General features: G+C 33.0%; 2 protein-coding genes across 2 annotated transcripts; both read left to right on the forward strand.

Moving 5' to 3' along the window:
- The first annotated feature begins 10,303 nt into the window (after positions 1-10,303).
- On the forward strand, positions 10,304-11,323 carry LOC109192209 (E3 ubiquitin-protein ligase RNF144A-like). Its single transcript, XM_019342777.1, has 2 exons — positions 10,304-11,055; positions 11,189-11,323. The coding sequence occupies exons 1-2, from the start codon at positions 10,340-10,342 to the stop codon at positions 11,256-11,258; spliced, it is 786 nt and encodes a 261-aa protein (XP_019198322.1). The 5' UTR covers positions 10,304-10,339; the 3' UTR covers positions 11,259-11,323.
- Positions 11,324-13,355: 2,032 nt separating this feature from the next.
- On the forward strand, positions 13,356-14,902 carry LOC109192208 (E3 ubiquitin-protein ligase RNF144B-like). Its single transcript, XM_019342776.1, has 2 exons — positions 13,356-14,333; positions 14,803-14,902. Exons 1-2 carry the CDS (start codon positions 13,603-13,605, stop codon positions 14,870-14,872), a joined length of 801 nt encoding a protein of 266 aa, XP_019198321.1. The 5' UTR covers positions 13,356-13,602; the 3' UTR covers positions 14,873-14,902.
- Positions 14,903-24,440: the final 9,538 nt, after the last annotated feature.

The raw sequence follows: 24,440 nt of genomic DNA on the forward strand, positions 1-24,440 counted from the left end.
CTACTGAGACTTACATGCAGGAGGAAACCACCCCATTTTTCCAAATACTTGCACTTTCCTAAAATAAACAAGTTGAATATTCATACTGATACAGACTGATCTTCTCAAAAGTAGTAAACCTCAAAAAATTAGTATTCGCATGGTTTTCTACGTAAGTCATGACACTAACAAAGAGTAATAGTAGTCCAAAAAGTTTTTAATTACTACATTCACTTGAATCTCACGTACATAATCAAAACCATCCTCTTCACACATTTGGTCCCATAACCTACATCTCCTGCGAGAATGCTTCAGTATGATGGAATAGGGGTGAGCTTGCCAGGTTTTGTGCATGATGCTCATTACACTCACTAAGAAAAATGTCACTCATGTATTCCATTATGAGGGCTTCTATTATTGATGTATCCCCTTTGCTGAGCCCACACTCCCATTTTGTACAACTTGCTCCTATATATACATGTCTCCATGTGTCTCATCTCATAAACCCCGCTATTGAAATTGGTTTTTGTATCCCTCCATTGCATTTGCATTTTTTCGGCTCCAACTGTGGAACTGTAGTTCCCCTCTCATGCTATTTCAAATCATCTAGAAAAGTACCCATCATGTCCTTCTGTTTACATAACACAACTATAATTAATAATTTAAATCCATCATGCATCTTGGACTATCGCGACGACTCACACAGTCCAATTTATTTTCTTAATGCACGCTACACATGGTAATGCACATTTCACAATTGGTAAATGCACATTGTTTGCGACTACCCTCTACACTTTCAAGTAGTTAGTGCATGCGCTGGAATTCAACACACATTTATACACCTTTTTTCTTCATAATGATCGCTAAATATACTTAGGAGCATTACGTAGTTGAATAATTGCACAATTTTTATCCCTGCACTAGCACATTACTGTTGTTATTGCATGCACTGGTATTCATCATATGCTTGCACACAACATACTATCTATAATGCGTGCCTCTAAACCACATTTATGCACATACACATGCCCTGTATTTAAATGTCATTTACAGAATATTCCAAAATCCTATAATGCCGGATGCTTACCAAATCAACAGGGATCTTCCCATATTTCTTTTCTTTAGTTTGTGCTGACGAATTATCATAGATTTCCATTTCTTCCCTTTCGCATCCACATAAATGACGGAATAGTGGGAGTCGTGTATTATTAGAAAAATAAACTGCATGGCCATATTATCAATAAGGCTTTTAGGAAGTTTACAACCAAAAAAAAAAAAAAAAAACCATATCCTCTCCCATTCACAACCCCAGCCCATATCCTCTCCCATTCACAACCCTCCTCCCAAGCCCAGAATCTGGTATTTTTGTTCATTAAATAGGAAAAAAAAAACCAGCATACTCTGCATTCACAAACACCCTCGTCGTCGCTTCACTACCCTCTACACCGTCATTCATCTGTCATCCTAGACCCACCGCCCCCTCTCAGAAAGTAGAAAGAGCAGCACACAATATTATTATATGCTCTGTGAGATGGTACAGTGCACAATAGTTTCGTTTTTATTACATCAAAAATCAAAATCAATTCCAAGAAAACAAAAAGATACATTGCGAACTCCGTTAACTGCATATTACACACAGAAGTGATGAAAAATAAAAAATAAAACTCTGAACAATGTCTTACAGATTCTAGATTCTAGACGTAGCTTCTAATGATGCCCGCCGTTGACTTCTCTGAGGTGTGGTGTTAGCCATAGCTTCCGGTTGTCTCGTACTCTCCTGTTTCCAAATGCCAGAGGTGCAGGAGATTGTTCTGTCACTACAAGAAAAATGCACATAGACAACGGTTAATAACCGTTGTCGTAGGGGTAAAATTTCTGTTGTTGAAGCCGGTGTTGTTGTAAGTCCCGCGCATAGACAACGGTTTTTAACCGTTGTCTTTTCTAGAAACAACAACGGTTTTTTAACCGTTGTCTATTAAGTGTTGTTGAAGCTGGTGTTGTTGTAAGTCACGCACATAGACAACGGTTTTAAACCGTTGTCTTTTCTCGAAAAGACAACGGTTTTTTAACCGTTGTCTATTAAGTGTTGTTGAAACCGGTGTTGTTAAAAGTCACGCACATAGACAACGGTTTTTAACCGTTGTTTTTTCTATAAACGACAACGGTTTTTTAACCGTTGTCTATTAAGTGTTGTTGAAACGGGTGTTGTTAAAAGTCACGAACATAGACAACGGTTTTAAACTGTTGTCGTTTGTTTCAAAGACAACGGTTTTTGACTCGTTGTCTATTCAATGTTGTTGAAACCGGTGTTGTCTCAACGGTTTTTAACCGTTTTTAACCTGCTTAAATTTTAATCGTATAAAAAATCAATTTATCCATTCACCATAGCCAAGTGTAGTTACATAATTTTGCACAAGCTATGGTTCAAAATACAAAAAAAACTAATTAACAAGTCTAAATACTTCCATGACCAATTCAAATTGAATCATATATCATCCAAGTCATAATACTACAAAAAACAATTCCACAAACCAAATCTAAATGATCACAACATTCTAATGATCAAATCATACCTACTCCCTATTGATGCATTAAAAATCTAAGTCATTCAAAATAAAACTTTAAAAAAAATGCTAAGCAACCTGTCTCTGACAACCAAGCCAAAGCTGATTATATTGTTCAGCTTGCTCACGTTGTTCAACTTGTTGCAAGGCATCGATCTCCTGAGGACGAGTCATCCAAGCATGGGCCTCCCTCATCTATTCGTCTTTGTAAAGAATGGTTTCCTTTGCAATTCTGTTCTGAAGATTGAAGAATATTCAATTTGTCAAGCTGCAAAATTCTAATCAGCAGCTAATGTTGCACAAGTACTTAAATATTTTAAATTATAAAAGTATCAAATGCATTCCATAATGCAGTTTCTCCATGTTACCATACTACAAAGCAGTGAAAGTATTTTCAGAAATTATGGTACATATGAATTGACTTGTTCCTGCAATTCCATAAACTGATGTTCTTTCTCTTGAATATGTTCCTGAAGTTCATGAAGTTGCTTAATATGCTGAGCTCTTTCAGCTTCAGAGTTGTCCCTCTCTCTCCTGGAAATTTATGAACTTCAGTAACAAATATAATAAATAAAGCAAAAAATATCTCAATTCTCTAACAATTTAAAGCTTTTAGTTGAGGTAGGGCACACAATTCAACAGTAAGATCATATAATCACCCATCACCCCAAGAAACCATTTTAAGTTAGGTGATTGTTTGATTTGAAACATGAAAATCATTACTGCTAGTGCAATGTAGTTATGTAATTCTTCCCATATTAAAACTATATCGCACATGCAAGCTCAATGGTCATAAACATGAAACTTAGTTTACACAAAGAATTAAGATCAAGAAGGCTTACATTCCAACAATGTGACAACACACAGTGATATTCCCAACATTGCAGTCACACTTAACATTGCTCTCAGACCAACTTGGCCGCGGTTACGCTATCCCAACTCCTTCGAATTTGCACGAACGAGCATTGAACTTCCAAGATGTTACACCCATATATGGTAGTGACAATCTGCCCACCATCTTTGTGCTTGCCATTTGTTAAACATCTCTCAGCTAACAAAAAGCAACATTGTGATCAAATGAGTGAGTGTATGGAACCATAAAAAGGTAAATCCAATTAACAGTACTAGAACAAAATTTTTTAGAAATGTTGTAAACAATGTTTATGCTAAAACAAAGTATATTAATTGAGATGTAAACAGCCAATAATTGTTGTGTTTAATAGTACTTCATATTTTCTAATTTGTAGAAGTCTTAGAAAGGATAGTCTATTGTTTTTTTTTTTATAAGAAGAAGATAGACTATATGCAATGCCACATTAAAACATAATAGTAAATCTTCTCTGAACAATGGTCACACTCTCAACAATGTGTGTATAAAATTCATCTGCTTAGCTTGAATTACGGTGTCCATCCATATGGTAATAATCAAGATAATTTTTCACCATCATAAACTATCACATTTTTATTAAGGGATGCCTCTTGGTTATGCATGTTAGTTACCACTACTAATAAAAGATTCAGCTGGACCACACTGAGTAGAAAACAAAAGAAAATGATTTATCCAACTATCACATTTCACATTTCTAAAGCAGTGTGCTAAGGGAATTCTCCTGGTTATGCATGTTAGTTATCAATACTAATGAAATATTCAGTTGGACCACTCTGGCACACTGCCTTTTAAAAAAAAAAAAAAGCATTTATCCCACACCATTCAGAACTCACCATGATGATTTCATGGGCACAATTACCTAAATATGAAATATCGAGTGGAAATAAAACATTACAATCACTTGACATTCTTTAAGTTGCTAACGTATAAATAGTTTGGACTAGTGATGAACATGTATAACACTTCATTGAAGTTCTTATTTGAAGTTTTCTGATCCAGTTGAGCCTGAAATATCTCTTAGGTGATTAAGGAAAAGAATGGGCATTGAGTTCCATTGAGCATTGAAACTAGCATATTGTGGGAGAAAGAGCTTGATCTGGTATGGTATATAAGCACAAGGAAAGGAGAATTCCAAAGGTATCGATCAGTGCAATACATACCTTTCCAGGATGAATTTCCCTTCCTTGTATTTCTGGCTTTTGTCCTCAGCAGATTCCTAGAGTTATTAACACAAACTTATCACCACAAACTATTGGAGAAACCATGTCAGAAGCATGTGTAACAATAGGTGATTCAAGTGTGTCACGTGACGAATGAGAAACTCACATATTTCCAGCCAAGCCAACTGCAGCAGCCCACACAACAGATGTCAACAACAGTGTGCATTCCTGTCATCATCATCCACTCTTCCCTTTCCCCTTCAAACACATTAACGCTGTAACACAAAAGGAGAGATTGAATTGTTATGGCATCAATATGAGAGAAGCAGTTCTTTCTGCAGTTCCACAAGAAAGCTAAGCACACAACATTAATGAATGTGATTAGTTTTGAAGAAATAAAGTTCTTCTCAACAGAATTGTTCCCGTCAATTCTCTGCAAAAATGTGAACTATGCTGTTGATGTAACTCTGTTCTATCTATTCAAAATTACGAGCAAAGAAAAGGCATGCAATTTATTAGTAAGATCACAAGGTCATTCATTTGATCATAATTTTCATTTAAAAGTTCATATGCACTCTTTTGAACTAATATGAAATACAAAATATGAAAGCAGGAATGTGGATGTCAGGAGGAATGCACAGTTATCAAAGGTCTGAGTTTGATAACAGCTAGTAAAGATTGCACACTGTTACCATAACCTCTGTCGAAAAAGTTTGGCACTCTACCACTGAATACTTACACATTCTCAAAGAGATATATGCCTTTCTATGCCTGCTGTGGAAATACTGAAAGCAGAGGTGAACACTTGGTTAGAATTAAGCAAGTGTATCAGACATGGGCATTGCTTAAAGAAAGGTTGGAAATTCTGCTTCTAAAGAGTGAACTTTGGGTCATATGGATTGTTTTCCACCTAAAAAGTATTAAATATGAAAAACAATCATATATCTGCAGCATTTAACAAATTTTACTAAAAAAAATCTATTGGAAACCACAAGTAGCCACTACAAGTATGCAACAAATACAATTTACTTCTACAGTTAAGATTACAAAACAAAACCACCACCATATACACATACATAAATAAAACATGCATTCAAGGATACACACAGAATATATGGCCTTGTATCTAATGGCAATCCCTTCTCCAAAAACTCAAATACAAACACATAGGCGCACGCACTGATGCAGTACAAAACATATATCCAAAAATTCAAAATAAATTTCTTAAAATATCACAATAACAATAATATTTGAAATAAATCAACAAAAAATTGAAATAAATTAAATATAAAATAAATAAATAAACTTACCAGTTGTGAAGGATGGCGGCTTCGGGGATGGTTGTGGCGTTTGGCGTCGGTACGTAGAGGTCGCGAGTGAGGCAGCGTCGGTGGAGGAAAGGCAGCGGTGGCGTCGGATGGCAGCTACGGCGGAGGAAGGGCGTCGGTGTCGGCTGTGGTTTCAGATCTATTGGTGGCGGGCGGAAATGGCTAAGGTCTCAGATTTGAAGAGAGGCTGCCAGCAGATCTATAAATTTGGCTGAAGAAAGGAGGAACGTCGTCTGTTTGAGGTGATGCTTGCCGGCTATAAGCTTGAATCTCCGATGAAGGAATAAGTCGTAAGGACTAAGGAGGGAGGAGGTTTAGGGAGAAGGCGCCACTTAGTGAAAATTTTGAGGCCAAAATTTGGGTATGGCGCCATCTTAGGGATATATTTTTTATTTTATGAAGATATTACTTTTTAATAGTGACAAATGATAAAAATCTTTCTTGTAAAATATTTTTACTTTTCTGACGTTTTATGTTAAAATTAAATTTTAAAATAAAACATTTAGGGACGTTTATTATAAAACTTTATTGATTCTATATCTTTACTGACCAAAAAATTATATTTCGTCAGCAAATATTACAAAAAAAAAATTTATTGTCTGTACCAAAATATATAGTGACGTTATTTAATATAACATCGTAAATAATAACAGAAGGCGGTTATATAAAAATCGATGTGTATTAAGTGACATAGTATATAATAGAAGACGGTTATTTAGAAAACCGTTATCTATTATGTGCCGTAGTATAACAACATATAACATAAGTCGGTTATTTAAAAAACCGTCTTCTATTAAATGACGTAGTATATCATTTATGTAGTAGTATATCATTATATTTGGACAAAAAAAATTTAATTACATTTTTATTTTTGTTCTAGATCTTCTAAACATCTATTTTCATCTCGTAACAAAAACAATGAAGGTCCAAATTATAGGTAAAAGATAGGGTGTAACACTTTAGTAATCAAAAGTAAGTGTGCCTTCGTGGGTTTAGCTTTGTTTGATATGTTAGAGGTTTTGGGTTTTATCTTTCTTGGTGGCATTTTAACCTATATTTTATACAATCGTTGTCTTGGTTCTCAGAGACAACACAGAACCAAACTCGTTATATCTTAAATGTTGCACTTAAATAAATAAGGGTTGGTGTGGCTTGGTGGGTTTAGCTTTGTTTGTTATGTTAAATTATGTTAAAAGTCTTGTGTTTAATTCTTCCTAGAGGCATCTTTAACTTACTTTATAAAATTGTTGTCTTGGTTTACACAGAAGCAACCCAGTTATATATCAGATGTTGCACTTTAGTACATAAAAGTTTGTGTTGCTTAGTTGGTTAAACCTTATTTGTTATGTTTGAGGTCATAGGTTCAACTCTTGTTGTTAACATCCTTGTTTTCATTTTATAAAATAATGATGCGCAAAGACAACGGTTTTTTATAACCGTTGTCTTTGTAGTGTTGTGTATTCAAATACGCTTAAAGACAACATACCAATAACAACGGTTAAATAAAACCGTTGTCTTAAACAAATAAAGAACGCGCAACGACAACGGTTATCATTGTAGTGTCGTGTATTCAAGTGCTATTAAAGACAACACATAAATGATAACGGTTAAATAAAACCGTTGTCTTTTATAAAATAATAATCCGCAAAGACAACGGTTTTAAAAAACCGTTGTCTTTGTAGTGTTGTGTATTCTAGTGCGCTTAAAGACAACACACCAACGACAACGGTTAAATAAAACCGTTGTCTTTAAAAAAAAAAAAAAAGAACGCACAAAGACAACGGTTTTAAAAACCGTTGTCTTTCTAGTGTTGTGTATTCTAGTGAGCTTAAAGACAACACACCAACGACAACGGTTAAAAAAACCGTTGTCTTTTTAAAAAAAAAAAACGCACATAGACAACGGTTTTAAAAAACCGTTGTTGTTGTGGTGTTGTCTTTTCACAAAATGCACAAAGACAACACACTTATAACAACGGTTAAGTAAAAACCGTTGTCTTTGACAAAAGTGCTGCATCAAAGACAACGGTTTTGGACCAAACTGTTGTCTTTTATACAAAAGACAACACTTTTCTTAAAAACTGTTATCTTTCTAGTGTTGTCTATGTGCATTTTTCTTGTAGTGTGTATGTGCGCAGTGCAAGGAGGTGGCGTGGCACGCCAGAATAGATTGCCGGGAGTTTCAGTTGCTGAATGAGGACGAGAGGGGAAAGAAGACGTGATGTTAATGGAGTTGACTAAGGATAAACAATGGAGGCGATGCCCACGTTGCAGGTTTTACGTTGAAAAGAATGATGGTTGTAATCACATTTCTTGCAAGTATATGTATAGAAGGTCTGACTTCCATGAAAATCATGTCTTAAATGAGAATATATGAATTACTCCATGAATGCATCGTAACTACTTTATCAATACACCACAATTATTTTAGGCAATCTTTAAAGAAGCTAGCTAGTACGTAATTGCTGTGCATTCATTTAGTTCAACATTCTGACGTAATTATGACATGTTCTCATATAAATTAGATTTTATATATATATAGAGCAAATTAGCAAAATATACTCCTGATTCTGATCACGATTGCCCATAGACCTACTCAAGGCTCATTTGGATTGCAAAACGAATTAAATTATTAATGCTTTTGAAGACCATTACTACTAGGTCAGATGTTATTTCACCAGAATTTCTACAATTATTATATTAGTAATGTGTACTAATAATACAATTCAGTTTTTTAAAGGAAAATTTTTATATCTAGTTATTGAATTATAAATTTATTAATTGGTAAACTTACTAAAACATCAACTCGTGCCTTCAAACAACCCTATATACAAACCGAGCTTGACGTTGAATATTAGGTGACGGTAAATATGTTACCAGAAATATATTATTAGGATAACGGTTTTGTGAAAGAGTGACAATAGTTGTATTGCCTTAGTGTCTTAGTATAGAAAATAGTCAACGTCCCCTCCAAGCTGAGGGGAGTCCCGACTTATACAAAAGCTGCTAACGGTAACAACATGAGGCATAAATGGGGAGCTAAGCCTTTAATTCTCTCTCATCAATGGTGACATTAATGATGGCTTCAATGGTGACTTCAATAGCAGTAAAGGTGACAGTCGTTGCAATTCTGCCCGTTGGAGTTTTGCCTGTTGGCCATCATTAATGTCACCATTGATGAGAGAGAATTAAAGGCTTAGTTCCCCATTTATGCCTCATATCGTTACCGTTAGCGGCTTTTGTATAAGTAGGGACTCCCCTCAGCTTGGAGGGGGACGTTGACTATTTTCTATACTAAGACACTAAGGCAATACAACTATTGTCACTCTTTCACACAGCTTTATTCTAATATTACTGTTACCGGTAACATATTTACCGTCATTAGGTTTAGAATAAAGGTCAAATATGCAATCAAACTACAAGTAAAATTGCAATATAATAGAACCACACAACTCAAATAAATTGTAATTAGATTCCAAAATAATGCAAATTCATGCAATTGAGCTTAAAATAACATATTTATCCGGTATTTGTTGATGTGGTGATTACATTATTAAAAAAAATAATTTTTAAATTCATTTTAATATTTGTAAATAAAATTTAAAAAAAAAAAAACTAAAAAAAGAAAAAAACTAAAACCCTTCCTCGCCTTTCCCGGGAGATTGAAAGACCATTTCTACGTACGTCTCCAATGGGGGATGAAGACCTCTTCTTCGTCTCCAATGTAGACAAAGGCAGGAGAAGAGTGAAATTGTTTTATTTAAAATTATTAAAATAAATTTAAAAATTAAATTTTTAATAACGTAATTAGCGCATCAACAAATTCAAATATAATAATAGAACCATGAACCTATGGCAAGATTTGTTCGTTGGATAATTCTTGGGCAAATTATGCTATGGACCCGTATCCATCATGTGCATGGCGGACACACTGTATATTCATAATTTCTATATTGTAAATTCATAATTTCTATACTGTAGATTCATAATTTCTAAACTGTAGATTCATAATTTCTGTACTGTAGATTCATAATTTCTAAACTGTATAATTATCAAATTATGAACACATAGTTATCAAAATATGAATCTGCAGTACAGAAATTATGAATTTGTAGTATAGAAATTATGAATCTACATTATAAATTTTATAAATCTACATTATAAAAATTATGAATCTACACTATAAAAATTATGAATGTACAACGTGTCCGTCATGCATATGGTGGACACAGATCTAGGGCATAACGCTCCTAATTCTTGGTATTTATCCTAAATATTTATTTATTTATTTTGGATAAATACCAAGGAGTTTGAAATGAAGTAGGAGTCTCATTTTCTCCCTCCACTATATTAAATAGAGGCTTCATTATACATTGTAGTATGGAATCCGGATCCCCTTCAATTCGATACAACTTTTGAAATGTCTATTGAGGAATTAGAGAATGTTTTTACCTGCATTTTAGACTATATTATAAACATGATGCCATGTTTTCCTATTTCATATGAGAAATGTGCAACAGAGGAAAGGGAAATGGGAGCGTCAGGCGCAAAAACACAAACACCTAGGAGGCATGCCGGAGAGTTGTGCGAAATCTGCATGGACACCAAGACGGAAAACGAGATGTTCAGAAGATGCGATTCATGCACACATTCATACTGCTCCGCCTGCATCGGCAGGCATGTCGCCGCTAAGATTCAGGAAAACGTGAGTGGTGGCGTTAAGTGCCCCGACGTCTCCTGCAAGGGAATCATCGAACCGCAACACTGTCGTTCGATCATTCCCAGGCAAGTGTTGGATCGCTGGGAGAGTGCGGTGTGCGAATCGATGATACTTGCTTCGCAGAAGTTTTACTGTCCTTACAAGGATTGCTCGGCGATGATGGTGGATGATGGGGGCGAGACGGTGACGGCTTCCGAGTGTCCCAACTGCCGGAGATTGTTCTGTGCGCAGTGCAAGGTGGCGTGGCACGCCGGAAAGGATTGCCGGGAGTTTCAGTCGCTGAATATTGAGGACTCCGAGAGGGGGATAGAAGATGTGATGTTAATGGAGTTAGCTGAGGAAAATCAATGGAGGCGATGCCCACGTTGCAGCATTTACGTTGAAAGGAGAGATGGTTGTCTGCACATTTCTTGCAGGTACATACATATCTTTAATTTTCTCCGGAAAAATACTGTGTATTCTTATTTTGTATTTTAATCAACTACATATATTTATGCTAGTTTGGCCTAAATTATATTATATTGCAAATCTCAACATTTGAATTTGTAGGTGCGGGCAGGAATTTTGTTATCGGTGTGGAGCAATTTATTCTTTAGTCCATGTTTGCCCATCCACTTGATCAATACTCATTTGGATTCTAAAAAGAATATTTTTTTAAAAAAATTTATATGTTCTTGTAGATCATTACTAATGTAATAAGAAAATAATTGTTATTTGAATAATGTAGTATATGTTCGTACCTGCTTTTTCAACATAATGAAGCACAAAGAGTCAATTCTAGATCACCACAAGGTTATTGGCGGTTGTTTATGAAGGGTTTGATAAGTGTACGAATAATACAATTCATGCTTTTAAAGGAAAAATTGCATGTTTAGTTTTGAATTGTAAATTAAGTTTATCTTTTTTAGTTTTTACAAGTTTAAATTTGGTTATCTAAGTGTTAAATTAGTTCTTTCAAAAAAAGTGTTAAATTAGTTATCTCTTTAATTTGTGCTTATGGTACTAAATGCAATTTTTAAAGACATGTTTAAAGTGTTATGTTTCACAGGGAAGACTCTCTTTAACTCATCAAAAAATGAATTAATTAATGATTTGCTGGTTACATAGTAACACTATGTTAATGCTATGAATTCAGTTAGTAGTGCGATGCACAGACTAAAGATTCTACGTATTGAAATTATGATATATCAAAAAGTATTAATGTTATTAAGTTTCACATGGTGGACTTGAGTCCGAATACATAATAGTCGTCTGAGTAAAGGCAATAGATGCTAGAGTATGAGCTAAATAATTATCTAATCTAGGGACATACCGAATTAAACAGTACTCAAAAACCAATATACTAGTCCTGCAGCTATCAATGATATAGCCCAAGTAAGACCGTGGTGATCGAGTCGTAGATGATAGATATTGTTGTAATACTAAACAATCCGTGAAGAATAACATGACAAAATTATATGGGCATTTACAATTAAAATAAGAATTGATATTTAATATTGTCGATTAGTTAAAATAACACTTTTTTGAAAGTTTTTTTTGAAGGTCACTTTTTTGAAAGTTTAATACAAAATATTTAAAATTACAAATTATTAAAACATTGATTTGGACTTTGCTTCAAGGAGGTACCTATGTACCTTGAACCATCCGCACATTTTGAGCTCCACAACTGCATTCGAAATTTTACAAACAAACAAAAAAAAATTAAAAATCAGTTCAATCATCAAAAAGCCAAAATCAACAGAGTAAGATGCTGAAAATCCACACAGCCATTAAATGTAAATTTGGTAAACCATGTAATACTTATATAAGAGATGATTTCCAAGTATATATGAATAGCAATATATTCAGCAATATGGCTAAGAAGAAATCCTCAAATGCTTGTCCACTCAATGAGATAGTTAGCAACAACCTTTGTGTATACACATAAAGAAGAAAGCTAGAATATAATTTTCATATATTACATTGTTATGTCAAAGACATTTTTCTTGGGGTTACGGAAGGGAGGAAGGTAAAAGGAATAGTAGGTCTTGATAATTCAATGCAAAGATTGATAATTAAGTGTGAGAGAAGTTGTTCTTGGTGTGTGCAACCTTTGTAAGATTTAACAACCGAAGTTCAACTTAATATGTTATGGTTCCGTTCCTACCTGGAAATTCAATGCTGCCAATTTATAACAGTAACATTCAACTCACCCAAGTTCAACTTAATAATATGTTAATATGCTGACCTTCTCCATATCAAAATTCTACCAATTAACGAAAAAAATGAAATCAAATATCACCCACATCCAAGGCAATCAAAGTATGCTTGAGCTCAGATTGGTCCATAGCACTATGAGCTTCAAAAATCGTCTCAACACATTCCTTAACATCCTTTGACCGTTCGGTCAAGAAATGGCAAAAAAAAAGAAAAAAGAAGAAGATGAATTCAGAATGTAAAGTAACCTGATTAAGTATGTATAATCAAATGTTTGTATGAATTGGGGAGCCCTAACCACATTTGACACTTATGTAATAGAGGTTAATTTGATTTCTCACCTAAATTGCAAATCTCAACATACATTTTGGAGGTGATGGCATAAATTTTGTTCGGATCGAAAATATTTACGTACAGACTAAACATGTCATTTTAAGTTAAATTACATGAGTTGCGTTGTTTAGGGATTAATAACATATTTTTTGAATTGGATCACTCAATTATAGTTTCCTATTGCCATATTCTTATTCCTTTAGATTTTGGATGTTATTATGGTACTAAATGCAGCTTTTAGGACATGTTTAAAGTGGTTATATTTCAGAGGGAGGACTCTTGAGATCACCAAAAAAAAATGCATTAATGAATTCCTGGGAACTAGTAACAATATGCTAATGAATTCAATATCTGCAAACCAGACTACTATGATCTTTCACATTTTCTTTACCTTATAAAAGGCATACTCGCATATGGATCGTCCTTAAGAGGTTATGGCTTCCGATTCCGATCCATATGTGGATGACTTCTACTTCTCTGCTCTATACGATGAAGACGAAATCTTTCCCATTTCAGATGAGAAATATGCAGAGGAACTGCAACTGCAAGAGGCTCTAATGTCCTGTGCAGCAAAAACACAAACACCTGGTAGGCAAGCGGAAGCCGGAGAGTCTTCTCAAGCGTTCTGCGAAATCTGCATGGATACGAAGACGGGAGACGAAATGTTCAGAATTGATTCATGCCGGCATTCATACTGCTCGGAGTGCATCGGCGGTCATGTCGCCGCTAAGATTCAGGAGAACGTGAGCGCCGTCAAGTGCCTCGACGTCTCCTGCAAGGGAATCATCGAACCGCAGCACTGCCGTTCGATCATTCCCACTGAAGTGTTGGAACGCTGGGAGACTGCGCTGTGCGAATCGCTGATACTTGCTTCGCAGAAATTTTACTGTCCTTACAAGGATTGCTCGGCGATGATGGTGGATGATGGCAGCGAGACGGTGACGGTTTCCGAGTGTCCGACCTGCCGGAGATTGTTCTGTGCTCAGTGCAAGGTGGCGTGGCACGCTGGAATAGATTGCCGGGAGTTTCAGTTGCTGAATGAAGACGAGAGGGGGAGAGAAGACGTGATGTTAATGGAGTTGGCTAAGGATAAACAATGGAGGCGATGCCCTTGTTGCAGGTTTTATGTTGAAAAGAATGCTGGTTGTCTGCACATTTCTTGCAGGTACATATCTTTTTTTTTTTGAAAGTTACATATCTTTTGTGTTATAATTAACACTTAATATCACAGGTTTGAGTCACATTTTAATCAAAGGTTAACATATCATATTGATAAGATGTTATTGATATATTGCCTGTACATACTTAGTTTAATAGTTCAATAAATTATATTGGTGAAAGAGACCAATATTCGAATCTCGGCACTAATAGTATTGGGATTATATCCAAAGTAGATAAATCTCTTGTGCACACTGGGAGCAGCATTTGACTCTGTTTGTTGAGCCATTGAATTATTGTGATTTACATCTTCTCAAATGTTTTCTTGGTCTGAAATTGTGGATTCAATCTTTTGGGAAAAGATACTATGGATATGTTATATTGTAGAAAATTGAGTAGAATTTTGATTTATTGGTTTTTTATAACAATAACAATTTTGATTTATTGGTTAAATTGCAAATCTGAATGTTTTGTAGGTGTGGGCAGGAATTTTGTTACGGGTGTGGAGCAAAATATTCTAGTGACCATGTTTGCCCACGGCCATGATCAAGATTCATTTGTATTGCAAAAAGAATATTAATTAACTTTTTATGGAAAAAAATTGTCAAGTAAAATGTACGTGAAGATCATTACTAAATGTTATTTCACAGCAATTTCTATAATTATTATTGACAATGTGTAACGAGAAAACAATATTTGAATCTACATTAGTTTTATATATGATGTTATATATGTGTCACGGAATGTATGCCATTTTACCACAAATTTTTAAAAGTCTAATACTCATTAAGCCATGAGTCACAGTGTGTTGGTGTTTAGTTTTATACTTGTTTACCATTTGTAACTTCAAACAACGTTTTTTGTGTTTTAATTCATCATCATATTTATACCACTTGTAATCCATTTTGTTGTAAAATTTGTGATCTTACTTGAGTATGAATGATGTCTATGGTATCCACTAGTGTTTAAGCGAGTATGAATGATACTATAGCCATAACCAACCTAAGTTCGTTCAGCCTAAGTGAGAAATGAAACTATTATCTTTAAAAAAAATAATTATTGAACGTTTTTATACATTATAGGAGTCGTGCTTCAAAGTGAAATTTTTCTAAGATCCATTGCTCGATTTTGCTGCATGCCTGTTCCCAAAATGCAGAGAGACTTGCGAAGGCAGATCCGGGTTGGTTGGTTCGGAAAGTCATGGGAGAGGCAGGCTAAGTGAAATCAGATACTGATGCTATTATAGAATCTTATGAATCAAGCACGACACAGTTTCTATATCTCCTCCGTCTACAAGGTAAACAGCTTGGCTTAGAGCACAGCCTGTTCACCACCACACTGGCTGGCTGGCGCATTGGCCCTACAATAAGAAGCCCAAGAGGTATTTCGATATACAGTGGACCATGGTCCATACAGTATTGTGTGAACCATGATCGTTGAATGAAATTAAATTATAGTAGAATTGAAATGATACTTTAGTATTGCTATAATGAAACTAGTGTATTGTGTGTGAAGAATGAAACTTAAAAAATAGAGCGTGCTATTGTCAAATTAAATTGTATTATAATTGAAATGATATTTTAGTTTTTTCTATAATGAAACTAGTGTGCATGAAAAATGAAACTAAAATTCAAAGCTATACAGTAACATATATTGTCAAATGAACATGAATTGTAATTAAAATAAAATTTCAACATTACTATAATTAAACTAATGAGAAAATTACAATTTTGGTCATGTGACTATTGTTGTCTTGTTAATTTGAGTATTTGACTTTAAAAACTATCAATTTAGTCCTGTAACTATGCAATAATTAACACATTTGGTCCTCACGACCAAATGTTGCTCTTCTTCTCCTTCTTTGCCTCGTCGGAATCGTCGAATTGGTCTGCCTCGAAGGACGAAACGCACGGCTTGATCCCGCCGGTGCCCAACGCTATCTGGTATAAAACCCCTCTCTGGAGGCTCGTCGGGTGGCAAGTGTTTCCGGCAGCGTCGGAGACCGGCTTTAGCCCGTGTACGGATGCTGACAACGTTAACATCGTCATCCCCTGCAAAAACATTAGTTAACAACTGATCCATTTTGTCTCAAGATTTTTAAATTATTATCACATTTAGTTATTTTGATCTAATTTTCGATACTTCAGGCAAAATTATCATATTTCATACAGTAATTCTTCAAGCAAGTTGATTATTGATTTTGATTTTCCAGTGGGTTGCCTGGGTTTTGTTTTCCCGCAGGCGCAGAAGGGAGAAGAAGAACATTTGGCTTAAAATGACTACTTTGCCCCATGAATAAAGAATTTTAAAGAAATTACGTTTTTCCGGTAACATTTGACCGGCGATTTGACTGGGAGGACCAAATGTGTTGACAATTGCATAGTTACAGGACTAAATTGATAGTTTTTAAAGTCAAATTAACAAGACCACAATAGAGCTTTTGTAATAATGTATATTGTCAAATGAAACTATAGTAAAATTAAAATGATACTTTGGTATTGCTATAGTGAAACTAGTGCATGTGTGTGAAAAATAAAACTAAAAAAAATAGTTAGTTTTGTGTGTGTGTGAAAAATGTTATTAGTTTTTTTTGTTCTTTGTTTAGAAGTTGAGTGTCACTTCCAGAATTACAAAAAGTATAGTAAATTAATTTCTTTGAGGAAAATTCTTTAATGTTATTAGGGTTTAAGATTTTGTCATTGGCAATTAAGAAATAAGTGGCATTGGTGGGGTAGTTAATTAGTGTAATAATTAAGGTTTTCAAGTTTGAATCTCGGTGAGAATTATCTATTAGAATTTTTTATTTAAGGTTTTGTTTGGCAAATCTAGCTGAAAAGCTGAAAACTTAAGAGCTGTTAAGCTAGTTGTTATGGTTGAAAGTGTTTGATAAAATTAGCTTTTTCATAAGTTGATAAATGTAAAAAGACTAAAAATGACATCTTCAAAAAATTTAAAATAGTTTGTTTACATATTAAAATTTAACTATTAGTATAATCACGATCTAGCATCCATAACATCTTCATCATATTCATCATATATATTAAATAATCAATCTTAAAAGAATAATAATAATAATAAACGATAAAGGTGTGGATAAAGGATTTGTCATTTCTTTAAAAATGTTTAATAATAATAATAATAATAGATTTGTCGCAAAAATTGCAAATAAAGATAAATGAGAAGTAAAGGATTTTTAATTGGGAATGGTAAATGATGTTATTTCTTTAAAATAATAAGGATAAAAATGGAAAAAAAAATTGGAAGCTCCTAACTTATTTTGAAACGCTACTTATTAGTAACTTAAAATAAGTTATAAGCTCCTAAATAAACTCTGCCAAACAGAAGCTAAGTCAACGGGATATACGCAACCTAAGTTCATTGAGTTTTTTCATAAATGTAAGGAATTAAGAAATGAAATTAATATCTCTTATATCTCTATAAATATATCCATTCATGTACTTTTTAGACACGATTAATCAATAATAAAACTCTCTAGAAATTCTTATTCTAATCGAGTAAACCATGAATAAAACTTAGCAATATGTCATTACTACCCAGTTGATAATAAAATGATCACTATTACAACGATCGTGTAATGCAATCGTTCCACAAATAATGTCACTATTACAACGATCATGCAATGTTTACTATATCTAAAATAATAAATTAGATAATGTGTTAGTCTTGATAGAATTCAAATGGCCAATTATAATTTCTATAATTATGAATATTTTACAATATTAATTAACTAATTAATTCTTTGTCACTCATATTTTAATTTTATAAGGTGCAAGGAATATTCGCAACCATTACTTGAGAGTATGCACGGAATAAACTCTATTTTTTGTCACTCATATTTTAACTCTTAAGAATGAGAAATTGCTAACCATTTGTATGGACTAAATTTATAATATATCAACTCAAAATAATATAATAAATAAATAGCATTTATTATATTATTTGAATTAAATAAAATATACTTAAAATATACTATATAGTAACTCTTAGAACATATACATCCAATAGACCCTTGTTTTCCAAAACCGGATGAGCCACTTGTACAACAAAACAATATTCCAAAGACGAAGATGGTTTGATTTTCGAATGATTATATACATAAACATATAAAGTAGGAGTGTTCACAAATTCATCAAATATACTCTGTTGTGAATCCATCTAGTGAAAATCATCCACTAACGAACTAATGTGAATTTGATTTTTCAAAATTCGCTATATCTCATCTGCTTCGCTGATCTACTATAATGAAGCTTTATTGATTAACTTGTTTGAATTGTTAAATTGAATCATGTAGCTCACGTGTTAGTACGGACAACTGGTTCTTCTTCTGTCCTGGGATCGTGATTGTGTGTGCCACCGGCCTATATTTCTCATTTGATTGATTATTAATGCATTCAGTTATTACCTTAAAAAAAAAAAAAAAAAAAAACTTGTTTGAGTTGTTAAATTGAATATTTGTAATTTTTTGATGAAATGTTTGAAAATTTATTGTCATTTTGATTTTTGATTGTTTTCATAGTTTTTTTGATAGTAAAAACCAATGGAATTAATCAAAGCAAAGCTGCAACACAAGGTGGTGGTATAGCCTCCCACACGGCGAGACCAGTGTGTGAACATGTCGCTCGAGCTAACACATGAGCCACTCGGTTCGCATTCCTAATGGATATAAATGAAAATTTTCAAATTCTCTGAAGAATTGAATTTAAAGTGTCATCCCGCATCATTTTCAAATCAACAGATACGAGCACAAAGTATATTTTGCGTCTAAAATGGAAAGATAATTTCATATACGGGGCTAATAGGTAACGGTGAAACACTAAACTAAGAGCCAAGAGTGGTTTATGTGGTTGGCCATACGAAAGACCAAACATCATGGCAAACCTAAATTTATTAACATTATATAGTTCCATGTTGCCATTATTTAATTTCTTGTGCATTGCATCTTCAACAACTTGTTGGCCCTCTTTATTCTTTTCACCAATTTGGACACAAATCAATGGCATAAAGAAATATTATAGTATTAATTTTACAATACAAACCACGCACGATAATCCTTAACTCGATCAATCAATATTAAAAGACAAAATTATTCGTACAATACATCTAGAAAAACACTAATTACCAACCTAGTTGATTATTAAATACCAATATTATTATTCAAGCTGTTATATCCACTTGTCGGCCACTTACTTCGAGAATAGTGACCTTGTTGTAGGGCTGGGGTCAGATTTTTCTTAACTGGTTATACCTATTATTCTTTATTTTTGTATAAAACATTCTTTTTTATATAATAATTTTAAATTACTCCTATAAATATTGATATTGTGAACATTTTTGTTATATCAAATCTACTTGACTAAATAATAATAATAATAATAATAATAATAATAATAATAATAATAATTATTATTATTATTATTATTATTATTATTATTATTATTATTATTATTATTATTATTATTATTATTATATTGGCATTGTTATATCCATTTGCCCACTTGTATTCTAAAGTAGAGACCCTAATAATAATAATATTACCCTAGGGTCACTTTTCTTTATCTACTATACCTTTGACCTTTCTTTATTATATACTCATTTTGTTTAGATAGTAATTTAAAATATCTCTATATCTATAAAATATGATGAGAGTGTTATACAATATCTTTTAAGCTCACCGATCATAATTTTGGGTCAAAATAATAATAATAATAATAATAATAATAATAATAATAATAACAATAATAATAATAATAATAATTTTTTAATCGAGCTAGCTTGCGAGACGTTAGAGCGACATGTGCTAATGTTTAATTCAGCGTCTCCCCTCCTTCATGATCGAAAAAAATGAGAGAAGAACGTTATATGAAACAAAATGTACGAAAATGAAAACTTTGTTAATCAGTGTACAACTGTACATGAATTTTTTATTAAACAAAAATAAAAAGGTTTTTAGATGAATAGTATTAAATGTTACGGAGTATTTTTTAAATAGATTTTACGTTTAAAGTAGAAATTGATAATGAACAATGTCTTTTCTTTTCTTTTTTTTTTCATTATTAAAATCACTATATTCACTATTTGGGGGGAGGGGGGGATTGTTATTATTATTGATTATTGTGAATGGACCAATTTTATCATGATTCAATAAAAACTTGATAAGGGAGAAAGGCAATGTTTGTCTTTAAATTATTAGTTAATTTTTATTTTGAGAAAATTTCAATTTTGGTCATATGACTATAGGGGCTTTGTTAATTTCAGCACCTGACTTTTAAAAGTGTCAATTTAGTACCTTGACTATGCAATTTTTATCAATTTTGGTCACTCTGGTTAAATTGTCGGTCAAATTTCATCAGAAAAACTTAATCATTCATTTAGTCTATAATTTGAGGGGCAAAATCGTCTTTTGAAGTCTGGTAAAATTGTCTTTTTTCCGGCGAAATTTGGCCGATAATTTGGCCGGAGTGACTAAAATTGACAAAAATTACATACTCAAGGTACTAAATTGACATTTTTGAAAGTCAGGTGTTAAAATTAACAAAACCCCTATAGTCATATGACCAAAATTGAAATTTTCTCTTTTTATTTTTATCCCTAATTCTTACTCGTTCTCATATTTTGTCTTTAAAGATTATATCCAAGTTACTTTTTTTTTTTTTGTCCCTAATCATTGGAAAATATATTCTATAATAACTATATTCTTTTAATTCCAAAACATTTTTGTTGGTTGCAACTTTCTATATCTGCATTGCAAATTTTTAGTTTAAAAATGTGAGCACGAAATAGTAGAATTCATCGACATTTAACACTCCTTTAATATGAAATCTAAGGATGAGGCAACTGAACTCCCCGGCATTTTACAGTTCAAGAGTGTAAAATATTTGAGAATTCAACTACATTATCATAAAATTTTTAGATTAAAGCAGATTTGCAATGCAAATGTAAAGAATTGCGTCCAAGTAAAATATCTTGAATTAGGAAGTAAAATATCTTGGATTAGGATAATCTATATGTGAGATCGTCACATTCTAAGACATGTAATATTTTTTAGTTAAAATATATGGAGTAATACTTTTTATGAGTGCATAAAAAAAGTATTATGCCAAAGATCTTGTGGTTTAGTGGTACTAAGTTGTTTGCTCATATGAAAAGTCGTGGATTCGAGCCTCAGTGGAGGTACTATTCACTCTTTGTGCTTCAAATATGACTACTAATAAGTCACTCCCATCATCCATCCTTAACCAGGAGCAGCCGAGCAAACCATTCTTTGTGCTTCAAATATGACTACAAACATAAGTATATAACAAACCAAAATTTATAATTAAAAATGATGAATAATTCATCTTACATTATAAACAATGGTACACAAGGGATGGCAATGGGTCGGGTGTAAGTCGGGGAGGGCTACATCCATCACCCGACCCACCTTATATTTCCTCCACCCACCCTGTCCGGGTGCGGGTGTCCACTACGCATACCCACCACATATTATCTTATTATTTTTTTCAAAAAATAATATTTAAATTACTTACACATAATAAAATAATAAAATTCATTAGTGATACTAAAACATAAAATAATAAAAATATTTAAATATAATAACTAAATTGTTAATTTTTAAAATAAACTTAGTACTTTAGATAAAAATAATAATAAAAAAAAAGATACACAAAATTATATAAACTTTTTTAAATAACTACATACTAGTACTTATATTATTATTATATATATACACACACATGGTGGGTCAGATGGGTTTTAGGCGGGTTTTGTATATAGAACCTGAATTCAACCCGACCCACAGCGAATTTATTCGCAAATTATGCTGTGCAACCGAATGCACCATGCTCATGGTGCATTCGGTCCAAAACGACGTCGTTTTAGTTAAAAAACGCGCGTCTCACTTAAAAAAGAAATCAGGTTCGATTCCCGGCAATAACATTTTTATATATCCATAAATTCATAACTATATATCCATAAATTCATAACTATATATCCACAAATTCATAATTATATATCCACAGTGAATGAATGAAGTAAAAATCCACAACTATATATCCATAGTAAATGAATGAAGTAAAAATCCACAATGAATGAACTAAATATCCATAAATTCATAACTATATATCCAGAATTCATAACTATATATCTAAAAATTCATAACTATATATCCATAAATTCATAACTATATATCCACAGTGAATGAATGAAGTAAATATCTACAATGAATGAACTAAATATCCATAAATTCATAACTATATATCCAGAAATTCATAACTATATATCTACAATAATGCTATTGCCGAGAATCGAGCCTGAATTTTTTTTTTTTTAAGTGGGACGCGCGTTTTTAGTCAAAACGACATCGTTTTGCATCGAGTACACCATGCACATGGTGCATTCGGTTGCACAGCATAACTATTGGAATTTATTTTGTTAAGACCCACTCTCGCCTCACCATCCATCATCATCCCAAAAAAATCCAATCTATACAGAGTGAATTTGATGAATATTCACGGGACAGGTTGAAATTGTCATCCCTATGTAGAGTGTATAGTTTCGCCTCCGCACATTATTGTGCTCATCAATGCATTTGATTGAGATTGCACTCATAGGGTCGGCTGTTAGCCACGAGCTGAGCGCAGGAGGCTTCTTCCAAATTTCGAATTCTATGAAATTTTTTCTTTCTTTATTTATTACATTTAATTATTGTGTGTTTTGTTTTTCTTTTTATAGATTAGATTTCTCGAATTTTTGTCAAGAGTCACTAGATGAGATAAATCTTGAGTCATTCAAACAACTTTTCAGTCGGTCCATGTTGTTAACTCTGCAGTATGCACACAAAGAGATTCAGCTCCACACTTCTACTAGTTCAGGGAGTCCAATTTTCAATCTAGAGAGCCCACAACCCAAAAACACATAAAGTATATTATTATAACTCATAAAATACATTATTCTAACACATAAAGTACATTATTCTAACTCATAAAATACATTATCTTACCCTATAAATTTCATTATTCTAACACATATAAAGTATAATATTCTAACTTATAAAATTCATTATCTTATTCCAGAATGTTCAGTATCTTACACGCGCGCGGAGCAAGATTTTTTTTTTAAAAACATCAAAACGATGCCGTGTTGTACTATGGTCCACACAATAATTTACTCCTAAACCCTAACTCGAGAAGCCATACTTTCAAGATGTTGATAAGATTTAGGATGTGTTTGGTTGGTGGGTTTTGCACATAGGAATGGGTATGAAAGTGATTGTTGTTGTTTGGTTGATAGATTTTTAGAACACTACTATGGTTTTCGAATACCCCATCAATTGAAAAACTCATACCCAAATACAATAAGGGTTTCATTCTCAAGCACTACTATTAATAATCATTCTCATTCCACCCTACTACCAAACATGTTAAATACTTTCACCAAAACCCATTACCATTACCAAGTATTTGATACCCATTCCGATTCCGATTCCTATGTGCGAACCAAACACACCCTTAAACTCATATTTTATTGTTGAAGTGTTGACTTTAGATTAAATAATTTATCATTGGGAAAATGGCACTTTTTCCCCCTAAGTTATATACTTATAGCACTTTTTCCTCCTAAATTGTTCATGTAAGCACATTAGCTCCCTCAATTATTTTAAAAGTGGCAGATTTTCCCCCTGATATATTAAATTGACATTTTTACCCTTAAAACAAACATTTTATTTATTTTTCTTCTCCAACAAATTATTGCGTATACGTAGGGATGACCACGGTTCGATTCGAATTGAACAGGATGCTATAGCAATCGAATTAAAAGTTTCCGGTTATGATTCAAATCTAGAACCCAATATTTGAATTTCAATTTATTAAAATTATGAAATGAATAAACTGGATCCTGAACCGTGAACCACGGTTCCGAATTCGGTTCGCGATTTTGAACCGTATTTATTTTAAAATTTTATTTTTAATTAAAAATACTATAAATTCAGCAATAAATGTATTTTATTTTTTTTTTTCAGTTCAGAACATGAAGCGGCCGTCCCGGTTCGCGATTTTAATAAACTCTAAATATTGGGTCACGATTCTAAATTGTA

Source organism: Ipomoea nil, unplaced genomic scaffold (genome assembly GCF_001879475.1).
Source record: "Ipomoea nil cultivar Tokyo-kokei standard unplaced genomic scaffold, Asagao_1.1 scaffold1770, whole genome shotgun sequence".
In the NCBI taxonomy this organism is placed as follows: Eukaryota; Viridiplantae; Streptophyta; class Magnoliopsida; order Solanales; family Convolvulaceae; genus Ipomoea; species Ipomoea nil.